At 34.2% G+C, this 13,859-nt stretch overlaps 2 protein-coding genes across 2 annotated transcripts in view; one reads left to right on the plus strand and one right to left on the minus strand.

Annotated features, from left to right (window-relative positions):
- The window catches only part of LOC125857448 (uncharacterized), a 622,948-nt gene that overhangs the window by 115,061 nt on the left and 494,028 nt on the right, over positions 1 to 13,859 (plus strand). The window lies entirely within an intron of this gene.
- Positions 8,804 to 10,200, minus strand: LOC125857444 (uncharacterized). The gene is made up of 2 exons (XM_049537037.1): positions 9,229 to 10,200; positions 8,804 to 8,947 (listed from the first exon to the last, which is right to left on the minus strand). Exons 1-2 carry the CDS (start codon positions 10,160 to 10,162, stop codon positions 8,910 to 8,912), a joined length of 972 nt encoding a protein of 323 aa, XP_049392994.1. The 5' UTR covers positions 10,163 to 10,200; the 3' UTR covers positions 8,804 to 8,909.

Here is a 13,859-nt window from a genome sequence, read left to right on the forward strand (position 1 = left end):
GCTCTCCTTGTCTATGTTTTTTAAAATACATGAAATATACAACATTTCTCTTTTTCTAAAGTTGCAGTGATTGACGTCCGAAGGATTTTATGTATATCATATCCTACAAAAAGAATAAGAGAAAAGTTTTTGAGTCTCACATTGTCCTGTTTTGCTCCATTTTACAATGATCCATCCCTTCAGATTTGTTGTTCTTATAATAATAATCACCCCACACTAGAAAAATCAAGAAAATATCAAATGTGTAAGTGAGGAATAGATAAAGTAAATAATGCAAAAAAAAGTTTGAGAAGGTGGTCGTGGATATTCAATAACACTGAAAACACTAGTAATATCTTGGAAGTTCAAACTCTAACAAATAAACATTTTGCACTACTGAAAAGATAAAAGGTATATATACAGATTTTCAGGTTCAAGCATATACTTCCGACCATATTAACGCTTATGCTCAGGAAAAAAAGCCAAAAAAATTCATTACTGACCAAGAATCTTCATAATTAACAGGAGAGCATGTTGTAGAAAATATGTAAGGAAAAAAAATGAAAAATTGTTTTAGTTCGTTCAAACATACTATCGAACACCAATTTTTAAATTAAGTTAACCAAGCAATATACAATTTAAAGACAAAAAACATAATTTGTAATACATCTCATAAGATTACACCTTAGTATCTCAATCCAAACATGAATATTGAATTAGCATATCAAAAAAATTATAGAAAACTAACCATAAGAGCAAATGACAATTATTGACAATGAAAGTGCATTAACTAAAGAAAGATTGTCTTAAAACCTAAAAAAAAACATAAATAGCTCACAATTGAATCATATATTTCTTAATATCAGATAAAGAATGAGAACCATTAAAAAGAAAAATTATATAATTTTAGAGAGAGAAATTATGTAAAATATTTATAAACCTAGAAATCAATGAAAGAAAACAATGCTATGCAAATGAAAGGAAAAAATTAGTGAGCATTTTACACGTGTTGGATGAGAAAGAAGTACAATACACGATAAAAAAAGATGTTCAATGACCGATTAAACTCGTCCGGGTTTATAGTACAACTCACAGTGTTGTTGGTACAATTATTAATCGATTAACCCTTATTTAGAAGAGGGAGTTGGAAAGGACGAATAAAACTCCAAAAAATTGTTCCAAATGTAATTCAAGTTGTAATATGTTAGGGCCCACTTTATTAAACAAGTACTGTACTAGCTTTGATAATACATAAAGTATTAATAATAACCTAGCGGTATTTTCTTTTAAGACCCCACGTGTCTTTGTTAATAAAATTTATAGTTCCCTTGATATTGAAAGTTTATTTGACAGGGTTTTCTTCTGGCCAACATTGAACTCTCCATCTCTTCTCACCTTTTCAATTTTCACTTTGTTATTCTTTCTCTCAATCATTGTAATGAAGTTGTTGGATTGAAGTTCCAATTTCTCCGCTTCTAAGGTATTTAGTTCTTAATCATTGCTACATAATGTCTTTTTATATCCTCTGATAGTTTCCTCAATTCTTCGAAAATGTTTCGTCATAGAAGCTTTTTAATGTTTTAGTGGAAGAAATTGATAAGCTAGGTCATCGTAATGATGACGAAGTTGATGTAGGTTGCTAAGAATTGGGAACACATGCAACTTTTCCCCCAAAAGTTATAATTCCTAAATTCATTGTAAAAACATTGTCTCTTCCTATTTAAAAGTATTTCAAGAAAATTAGTCATTATTCTTGTGATTTATCTCTATACGGATTTAATTGAACTTTATAAGTTGATTCCTCTTTGTTTGTTATATCTGCACGTGTGGCATAATTTCAAGAGATATTCTTGTTTTCTTTCTTTGTACTCTATGATTGTCAGTTCTATTGTGGTTTTGCTAAAGCATTAAATTTTACAAGTTTGTAGCTAAGGTTTATATTAGTATTGTCATAACTTTTGCGGCTATGTTGAGAATGATGCCGGTAATTCATGGTTTCAGATGATAATCGCGACAATGATGCTTCTTAGTATAGAAATTTGATAAATTTCAGTTGAATTTTGGTTTGATAGGTTTGATCAGTAGAGACAGTAAATTTCATAAACTAATCTCTTTATTTTTGTTAGAAATTATTTCAATTTTTCCTGTCTGAAAATATTTCAGTGATTTACCAAAGCATTTAACTTATGGTTAATATACTTTGTATTAGAAGTGAGACTTTTTGAAGGACCAACACATATTCCACTAATTGTACTGCATGCTTTATAGATAATATTTTTCAATTTTGCATCATTTTTAGGCCTGTAAAATGTTGTAAATGTTAATGTCTATATTGATGAGACTAAATTATATCTCCATACAAGTTAACTGTTATCACTATATGTGTAAGTACCTCTTCGTCTTTCAAAATTAGATTTTGGAATCAAAGTTTTTTTTCTGGGCTTACTCAATGCCGACTTTTTGCTTGGGAAAATAAGGTTTTTGCCTTAGGCCCTCAAATTTTTATCAAGAATAAATTATGAGTTAAAATTTCTATACAAAAATTGATTATTTATGATAAAAAGTATAATTTCTTAAAATATATATTATTTTAACCACTTTAAAAATAAGAATTAATAGTGAAAAGTGTTGAACAAAGTGAGTTACAAATTCTTTTTTATTTCGTTTTGAAATTTTAGTTTCAAGCATTACTAAAAGCATATTAAAATGGGATATATCAAGTCCTCAACTTCTTGGGTCAAATTCTATGGTTCTAACTCTTATCTTTATTTAATATTTGTCAACTTATTACTTATAGAATTATGTTAACAATTCATATAATAATTGCCTCACTGAAAGGATGTTTTTCAATGTTGAGTTAATAAAATCTTACCTAAAACTAATAACTGAAAAAACAGTATTAAAATACTAATAATATTTATCTAAATAGTGTAAGAAAAATAAATTTTGAATAAATACATATATGAAGTTTGTTTATATTTTAGGCCTCGAATTAAAATTTCGCTTTAGACCCCCAATCATGTTGAGCCGCCCCTGGGCTTACTCTTGCTCTACTCATGTCCACAATTTGGACTTAACATGTCCAATCTGGTGTTTCAGATGTTATTTGATCGATGTTCAATCTTAGCCCCATATTTCTGCTAGGAAAATGGCTTTATCAACAATAGCGGCAAGAAGTATTGTACAAATCATTCATATAACATTGCTTCTCGGAAAGGTTCACCAAATAAAATAATTATTTGGTAAAATTTTAATAAAATATAGAAACATTCAAGTTGAAAATTTTCCCATAAATCATTAAATCCATAAAAAAATAGACTTCAAATTTTCAATTGAAATGGGACTTCTTGGACGAACACTACATTAAATCATTGGACCAAAAGCTATTTAGATTGTAATATGATGCATTTAATATTTTATTGTTTGTGGCCCAATTTCATTAGCTATAAAATTTCATGAATTATTCGAGAGAGATCTGTATTATGAATTGTCAGATGTGTCTTTATTTTCTTGTTGATTATACCTGCTACAAAACATAGAGCTTGGCTTTCTCTTTCCACTTTCCACAACTCCCTTCATCTTCCAATCGTTTGAAAGTGTTAGCTCTCTTCATCTTCCATCTTCTGAAAGTGTTGCTGCAGTTTAAGTTATTTCTTATCCCTTTGTTCTTCTTCTCTCTTCAATTTTCTTTGTGCTCAAATGATAAACTGAGAATGACAGTTGGATTTTTGTTTCTAATTAAAGGGTAAAATCAAAATCGGTCATTTCTAATTATGGGTAATACATGGATGAAAATTTAATTTTTCCATTCAAATTTCTTTCTAATCAAAGAGGTAAATCAAAATGAAAGTTCGTATCTTCAATGTCTTTCCCAATTTTTGGTCGTCAACAAAGGGAATACTCGAAATGGTATTTCTATTCATGCAATAGACAAATTCAGTTTCTTTTTTGATATTAAATTTGTAATTATGATTATGTCATTTCGTTGATGTACATGTTTTGAACTGTGAGTGTACCTTAGAATAGTTTTGAGCATTGATGACCTCTCTGAATTTAACCACTCTAATTGAGATCCCACTTTTTGAGTGGGAAGTTTCAAATTGGAAATAAAGATGTGAGTTTGAAAATCTTGATGTTAGAATTTGTGATATATCCCTCCTCAAATTGTTGCTGCACATGTTTTGTTAGCCTTTGCAATAAATTTTGAGCGGTCTGTTGTAGCTTTAGTTTAATCATCATAAAAAAATTGACATCTTTTTGGGTTCAAAACAATGTTTTAATCTCGCACCAACATGTGACTTTTAGTCTTTTCCATAACTGTTTTAACATGGACAAGTTATTGCTCAAGCTGATATCAAAATCTAATTAACAGAATGACGTATTTATACAAAAACTACTCTTTTAATCCGATGATTTTTAGTCGTAGTGACCTATTTGATAATTCTCATAGTTGTCAATAGCAACAACATAGCCAGTCAAATTCCACAAATAGAGTATGGAGAGGATAAATTGTAAGAAGACCTTATCTCTACCATATGAAAGTAGAGAAGTTGTTTCCAAAATTTTCATAGCTGTCCAATTGTCCTATTATGTTGATTTAATCGTATAAGAAGCCTATTGTAGAAGTAATTGAAGGAGTTGCAGCAGGAAAAATTAGTGTTCCAACAAAATAATATTCTGGCACAACAACAGATGAGGTCACCTACTTTTATTTCTAGTTCTTATGGATTCAACTCCTTTGCGATTAAAAGACGTTTGATATACGTGACAATTAATACTTTTGGATCGTTGCTCACTTTTATAACTATACCTCGACTTAGCTAATGTGGCAAAAAACAAAGGTTTAGAGATAGAACAAGAAACAGGCTAAACTATGGGAAGGGTTGATTTCAGATTCTCTTGATTTTCAAGTCCTTCAGGTACAATCTCACATACTTTTTTTAGGTTCTTCAAACTTTGTTCCCTTTTTGTTCAAAAGGAACCAGCAGCTATAGTTATGTTGTTATAGGTTCAGACAAACATTTCTCTCCTTAATTGAGGGTTGGAGTAAGTGCTTTGGCTAATTGTGATAACCTAAATTTGATTTGTCATTTTTAATCCCATAGGTTGTAGTTAAATTCACCTTTAAAAAGCCCGGTAGCTAATGTTGTGATCTTTCATTGACTGTCTATATTTACTCTATTTTGGCATCTATCATTGATCAACCTTTGCACATAATCGTCTTTTCCTTGCGTCAATCATATCAAGATAAGCAATTTTAGCTTAATTTTTTTTTTGATGTGCTACTTTTGAACCCTTTTTTTATTGTTCGCTGCTATCCTTCTTCATCAAATGATTATGCACAACATCCAAAACTTGAAAATATAAAATGTTGGGCCCGTGCTAGCAATGTAGCAAACTCGGTGGAGTTGGAAAGAGGATTCCAAGACCTTTCATTTGATATCTTATGGACCACCTAGCTCATCCTGTATTGAAAGTTATGGTCGTTTGAAGTTGACTCAAAACCCACAACTTAAGCATAACTTGCAATAGTTTAGATTTTTCTATTTCCAATTTAATTCTTCCTAATTTTAGCTCTTTGAAATACCAAGGTGTTACAAAAATAAACTCATATAAATAGAAAATTACTTTTAAGACTCTAAACTTTAATACTTTATTAGATCATACGATGGACTACTTTATTAATAGCATATCTACATATACTATATTAATATGTGAGTGCACAAATTAGAAATTACTAACATTGCTATTGTAACACCTCAAAAAAAATTGAACTAAGACTCGAACCCTTTTTTGTAGTGAGTGAGATTTGTGCAAGGATTTTAAAATTTCTTTGAGTGTTAAGGTCACTAAACGTAACACCTTGAGTGTCAATTTTCAGCTGAATGCCTCTCAAAGTGAGAGTCTTTCCATTATATAGAGAAAATAGAGATTACACATCCCTAAAGATCCGCCATTCCTATCCCTAAAGATCAGCTATTCTATCTATACAAATCTGCCATTGAATCCCTCTAAATCTACCTTCCTATCCCTCCAAATCAGCTATTCTATCACAATATTTATTCATATGATTCTACAACAAATGTATATGGTCATGCTAATTTATATCACTATATAATTACATTAATATATACAATCATTTAGTTGTCTATCAAGCTAACATCCCCCCTCAAATTGATGCCGGTATATCAAGAAGCATCAATTTGCCTACTAGAAACTGATGGCGTTGCCGTGCCATGGATTTTATAAACGCATCAGCTATTTGAAGATCACTGGACACATGTGGAAGAGTAATGACACCTTTATCTACAGCTTCTCGTATATAATGACAATCCACTTCGATGTGTTTGGTCCTCTCATGAAAAACTGGATTAGTAGCAATCTGAATAGCACTTGTATTGTCAGCGTGGAGAGGAGTAGGATGAGATTGGGGAAATCCAATCTCAGCAAGTAATCCACGAAGCCATACAACCTTGGAGCAAGCTGTAGACATGGATTGATATTCAGCCTCTGTTGAAGATTTTGACACACGATCTTGCTTTTTACTCTTCCAAGATATCAATGACTCTCCAAGAAACATGCACCAACCAGAGACTGAACGACGAGTATCAGGACATCCCGCCCAATCAGAATAACTAAACGCATTAAGACAAATAGGAGAACCACTTGGAAAGAACAATCCACGAGTAGATGTTCCTAGAAGGTATCGAATGATGCGACGAACAGCCACCAAGTGGAGATGACGGGGAGCTTGCATAAATTGACTAACTTGCTGAACTGCAAAAGAGATATCAGGCCGAGTAATAGTAAGGTAATTTAGACTCCCAACTAATTGTCGAAATATAGTTGGATCAGGAAGAAGATCGCCTTCCTCACGACGATACTTGACATTCATTTCTAGTGGAGTATCTACGGAGGAGGAAACTTGAAGACCAGCCAAAGAAATCAGATCCTGAGTATACTTGTGTTGGTTTAGAAATACACCTGAAATAACATTATGAACTTCCAAACCCAAAAAATAAGTAAGAGTACCAAGATCTTTCATATGAAAAGAATCTTTAAGCTGCTGTTGGAGGCAAGTGATTAGTGAAGAATCAGTTCCTGTGATAATAATGTCATCTACATACACCAAAAGAAGAACACAACCTGTAGATGTTTTCCGAAGAAACAAAGATGAGTCATATTTGCTCTGCTCAAAAGAAAATTGTAGCAAAGTAGACCGGAACTTATCAAACCAAGCTCTTGGAGCTTGTTTTAATCCATACAAAGACCGCTTCAACTTGCATACATCTGATGTAGGCGATGAGAACAAACCAGGTGGAGGTTTCATATAAATATCTTCTTTAAGATCACCATGGAGAAAAGCATTTTTGACATCCATTTGATAAAGAGACCAGTTTTGTGAAGCAGCAATGGCAATAATAGTTCGTACCGTAGTCATTTTGGCTACGGGTGCAAAAGTCTCCTCATAGTCCACCCCATACTCTTGTCTGTTACCAAGAACAACCAATCGAGCTTTGTACCGATCAAGAGTTCCATCAGAATGAAGTTTGATTGAATAAACCCACTTACATCCAATAGGGCGGACATTTGAAGGACATGAAACAATGGCCCATGTGTCATTTTCTTTAAGAGCCAAAAGTTCTTCCTCCATTGCTTTCTGCCAACATTCATGCTTGGAAGCTTGTGAGTAACAAGATGGAATAGATATGTTGGATAAAGTAGAGAAAAATCCATACCAATTGGGAGTACGAGATACTCTTGTAGATCGCCGAGTAGGCTCAAGAGGACCAGATCTTGAAGAATTCTCAGATTCTAGTTGTGGTGCAGTTTTAGGCGGCGGATCAGTGTCGGGATAGGGTAAAGTTGGCCGACGTCGTTCATACACAAATCCAGGTTTGAACCTCTTAAAAGAAGATGATAAATCCTCAAAAGTAGGAATATGAGGAGAAACAGAAGATGAATCTACAATCGTAGGAAAGAAATACTGATTCTCAAAGAAAACAACATTTCTAGAAATACGAAATTTGTGAGAACATGGATCATAACAAATAAAACCTTTTTGTGAAGTACTATAACCCATAAAAGCACATTTAGTAGATTGTACAGAAAGTTTATTGCGTTGCGAAGGAGGCAAATGCACAAAACAAACACAACCAAATGTATGAAAATCACTATAGTTAGGATTTTGGTGATAAAGACGAAAATATGGAGACTCAAGATTTAGCACTTTAGATGGCAATCTATTAATTAAATAGACAGCAGTAGACAAAGCTTCCACCCAATATTTAGATGGTACAGATGACTCAATCAATAAAGTACGAGTGACATCTAAAAGATGCCGATTTTTTCGTTCAGCAACTCCATTTTGTTGTGGTGTATATGGGCAAGAGTGTTGTGAGACAATCCCTTTGTCAAGCAAGAATTTTTTGAATTCATAAGACATATATTCTCCACCAGAATCAGATCTTAATAATTTGATGCATGTAGAAAATTGAGTCTCAATGTAAGCCAAAAATGTCTTGAACATGGAAAATACCTCAGATTTGGATCGAAGAAAATACACCCATGTAAACCGACTATAATCATCTATGAATGTCACAAAGTATTTGAAATGAGCATGAGAAATAATTGGTGAAATGCCCCAAACATCACTATGAATGACATCAAAACACTTTGTAGCACGACTACCAAAATTAGGAAAAGGAAGAGTTTTACTTTTGCCTAATTTACAAGTAGAACAATCAATGGAAGCAACTGAAAATTTATTTTTATTTCCCAATAAACCAGAATTTGATAAATGAGACAACACAACAGAATTTGGATGTCCTAGACGCTTATGCCAAACCTCAGTTTTACTAGCAGTAGAAGTACAAGCAAAAGATAGAACAGGAGGAATGGAAAAGTGTATAGGAAACAATCGTCCAACTTTAGGCCCCTTCGCGATTATCGTCCCCGACACCTGATCCTGCACAAGACAACCATTACGAGAAAAATTCACATCACAATTGTTATCTACCAATTGTCCAACTGAAATAAGACTAGTTGAGAGCTTTGGTGAAACAAAAACATTCTTGAAAGTTGGAGTAATGTCCCCAACCTTGGTAATGGGTAAATTACTACCATTGGCAATCTGTATTTGTGATGGACCTTGATACTTACGAACATTTTTTAGGATGCTCGTTGAGTTGGTCATATGATTGGAAGCGCCTGAATCAACAATCCAAAAATTAGATGTAACATCATTACCTTGTAATCCCAATGCTGAAAAGGCTGACACGATCATTTGTTGTACCATTTCAGGAGTAAGAACTTGTCCTGAAGATGAGTTATCATCAGTGGAACCATTTATCCTAGCTTGAAAAGCATTGATCCTACGATTTTGAGGGCGCGTGGGACACTCTTTGATAATGTGTCCTTGTTGTTTACAATAATTACAGAACTTCTTGCTACAATTGCTAGCAATATGACCATATTCCTTGCAACTGTAGCATTGAGTTCTACTCATATCCCTGCCCTTTCCTTTACCTTGAGCAGCAAATGCAACAGTGACATCATTTTCTTTCTTAAAAGCATTTTGTGTGACAAGACGTTGCTCTTCACGAAGTAATTCCCTAAAGCAAACATCCAAAGAGGGAGACGGGTCACGATTCATCAAGTTAGAGCGAACACTCTCAAAGTCGGAGCGTAATTTCATCAAAAATTGGTCTCGCTTGCTTTGCTCATGAACTGCCTGAATCACTGATAGGGATTCAGTAGGTATTTTGGCATAGACAATATCTGTAAATTCAGCCCATAAGTTTTGAAATCCAGAAAAATAATCCTGAACAGAAAGACCTCCTTGAGAGTAATTAGCAATTTCATACTCCAACTGAAAGCGTCTTGCACTATTATCTTGGTTGTAAACCTTTTGTAAGTAATCCCACATGGCCTTAGCTGTCTTGTACGGCCTGAGATTAAGAACAATAAGAGGGTCAATTGACCCTAGAATCCATGTCATCACCCGAGCATCTTTAATCTTCCATTCACCTAGCTTTGTTGCATCAGTAGGAGCAGGATCGCTTCCATCTATATGGCCCCATAGTTCTTTGCCGGTGACAAACAACTGAAATTGAAACTCCCAAGAAGAATAATTTTTTCCAGTGAAACGAACACTGAAGGATTCAAAGTGATGTGAATTCATGCTTTTGAATAGCTATAAAACTACAAAGACTCAAGAAAGCAACTAGAATGACCAAGAACAAAATTCCTAGGAGGTAGCCAAAAACCAAGATTTTCAAAAAAAAATTAAAAGGAACCACAAATGACTCTATGAAACAAGACAGCCAAGAGAAGGCTCTAATACCATGTCAATTTTCAGCTGAATGCCTCTCAAAGTGAGAGTCTTTCCATTATATAGAGAAAATAAAGATTACACATCCCTAAAGATCCGCCATTCCTATCCCTAAAGATCAGCTATTCTATCTATACAAATCTGCCATTGAATCCCTCTAAATCTGCCTTGCTATCCCTCCAAATCAGCTATTCTATCACAATATTTATTCATATGATTCTACAACAAATGTATATGATCATGCTAATTTATATCACTATATAATTACATTAATATATACAATCATTTAGTTGTATATCATGCTAACATTGAGTTCCAAAAAGAATCGAATTGGAAATAGCAAAATCTGAAATTTTGCAAGTTAAGCTAAGTATGAGTTTTGGGTCAACTTCAAATGACCATAACTCCTAGGTCAGGATGATTTAGGTGTTCTACCAGATAACTTAGGAAGGTCATCGAATTATCTTTCCAACGCCACCGAGTTTGCTACGTTTCGAGGTAGGATGAGTGAGATATAACCCTTTGAAGTTATGCTGTCCAGTTAAGGAAAGTTAGCCAAAAATAGTAAGGGGTATTTTGGTCTTTTCCTTACCAAATCAGATTTAATTCATTTTTAGTAAGGTTTTAAGCGTCTAATCCTATTGGGTTCATTTTTGTAATCCTAGAATACGCCTAGGGTTTTAGTTGAGAGTTCAAGAAGAGAAAAGAAGAAGAGAGTTGTTGCGGATTGTCGCCATGGGTTTGACCCCCTAAGAGGTATATAAGCTTCCATAGTGTTGGGTTAGTTCACCCACGCGACAACCATGATTATATTCAGCAAATTTAAGTCTTTGAAAGTTAGAAATTTAGTTCTTGTTGAACATTGTTGAAAGTTTCGTTGAATTTCTTGTGGGTTGTGTTGTTGGAGTTTCTTGTGATTTGATTCATGTCTCTGGGTTTAATTTCAGTTTGAATCTATCGTATATTGAGGGTATAACTAATGCTAAGTGTTCGGGGGAAGGAACCATGGAAGTTTAGAGGGTTTAGAGATGAAAAACAGAGAAGAAAAGTTGTCAAACACCTGGGGATAGGGGTGGGGCGTCGCGCCAGCAAGCGCTCCCTAAAAGTGTCTCTGAATCATCAACCTTGGGGCGGCATGCCAGCCAGTGCGCCCCAGATCAGCCCCTGAAAGTTGAGGGCTGGTGCCCTACGCCTCTCAGAGCTTCAGGGACGCTAGTTTTCCCCATTCGTTCCCCATCTTTTCGTACTTGTTCCTTAGAAATGTACCTATGTTTTCTAGTTGATTCCAACACTCTAAGGTACATATAAACATCATGAAATCATCCATAAGCATGAGATCATGAACCTTGAATCCATAATCCAATTCAAGGAAAGTTAAGATCGAAGTCAAGAGAAGTTAAGAGTCAAGTCTTGAGGATTATTTCGAACATTCTAAGAAAGTCCCTTTTAGCCCTTTTGAGGAGTCTTCTACAACTTTTAATAACTTATTTAAAGACTTGAGTAAGTGAGCATGAGAGTGAGGAGAATGTATTCATGAGTCTACAATACCACCTAGATTCTTCGTATCATGAACCATAACTCTTGAATTCATAATTCACATTCAAGAGAGAGTTAAGAGTAGAGTTAAAGAAAGTCTTTGACTTCAATTCTGAATCCTTTGAGATCCATCATCGATTTGAGTTATGTTTTGAGGAAGTAAGTATGAGAATGAGAAGATTCGTATATATGAGATCCTTATTGATATTTTGATCCTTGTGTCGAGTTGTTCATGCCCATAACTTCCACATGAACTTCATCAGTTGAGTACCTTTGAGAGCAGTAGTATCTTCAAGTTGTAAGTATTGAGTTCCTAATACACTATGAGATTATATTTATAATCATGGTACTATTACATGTTACCCTTGAAGCTCTTGAGTTAAATTGTTCATGTCCATAATTCCACATGAACCTTATAAGTCGAACAGTCTTGAGATGAGAAGTACCTTTGAGTCCTTGAGTTGAATAGTTCATGCTCATGATTCCGCATGAACCCTTTGAGTTGAGCATTCTTGAAATGAGTGGTATCAGTGAAGTTCTTGAGTTCCAAGTATTGAGATCTATCTATGGTTATTGAAAGCCTTGCATTGAGTCGTTCACGTCCATAATTCGGAATGAACCATATTTTAAGCAGTCTTTTACAAATGTTTTAAGTTTTAAGACTTAAGCTTTGAAGTTGAGTAAAGAGCTAGAGTAAAGTTCATTTTCTTTAAAATGATAAATGGGAACTAAGTATTCCCAAGAGTAAATGTTTTCACATTTAAGATGAGAGGAAACTGAGATTTCAAAAAGAGTTTTTGAGCAAGAAAGGGAACATCGATTCCAAGAGAGATTTTAAGCTAAGTTTTGAGTAATTATCTCAAACCAAGGAAAGAAGTTGTTTTAAGATATATGAGCTAAGTATATTTTTGGTAGTAGTATTGAGCACCGATATGGTGATGCGAGTTCATATTAACTCAAGTCTCCATAAACCATGTAGCCATCATGAGTATTAGGGTCATGCTTTTTAGATGATCACATAAGTTAAGCTAGTGGATCCACTAAGTTAAGTAGTTCTATATGATGGCAAAGTATAGGACAGTCTAGCAGCGTGATGGTAAAGACGTGTATCACCATTTAGGCTCATAGTGGTGGCAGTCGATTAGAGAAACTCCCACAATAGTAATTGCATGGTTCCTCAAGGGGTTCTGCTTAGTATGAATGGGGGTATGGGACTTCATTCATGCTTTGCACAAGTAGACTTTGAGAGGGAGCATGATATGTCTTTTATGAATTTATGATTATGAGTTGACATAATGTTTTAAACAGTTTTCCTCTTCTTTATATTGCACTTGTTTTAAACTGCTTTATAATGAAACGAGTTCAGTTAAGTATTCATAAGTTGAGTATCTTATCTCTGATTTTGAGTAGTTTTGAGTGTCCTTGAGTATTCGTTGAGTTGAGTAAGTTTGAGAAGAGGTAAGTATGTTTCCTTTTTTTTTTATCAAATTTCAAGCTTATGTTATGCTTTAGAATTCCTCTTACATGCTCGTACATTCCACGTACTGAGCCATTTGGTCTGCATCTTTTCATGATGCAGAAACATGTATTCAGGATCACTAACAGGAGATTTGTTGATACATCCGAGAGTTCGAGTTAGCTATGGTGAGCCTCCTTATTTTCTAGAGGATTTCATTTACTTTTCAGTTTAGTCAGGATATCATGGGTCTTGTCCCGACTTCCATCCTTATCAGTTAGAGGCTTCATAGATAGTCAGTATAGTTGAGAAGTCTGTATTATTCATTTATTTTATTAAATGTTTTAAAGACTTAAGTACCTATTTTATGGCAAGTTGAATATATTACTTTTATTCTATGTTGTTCATCTGAGTTATTGAATTTTATTCAGTTTTAAGCTTTTGCATGCTTAAGTTAGCCTTCCACTTGTAGTCAGCCAGGATGAGGGTTCGCTTAGGGACCAGTAATGGTTCTTACGTGTCACGCCCTGAACCTACACCCTGGGTGGGACTAGC

Source organism: Solanum stenotomum, chromosome 3 (genome assembly GCF_019186545.1).
Source record: "Solanum stenotomum isolate F172 chromosome 3, ASM1918654v1, whole genome shotgun sequence".
In the NCBI taxonomy this organism is placed as follows: Eukaryota; Viridiplantae; Streptophyta; class Magnoliopsida; order Solanales; family Solanaceae; genus Solanum; species Solanum stenotomum.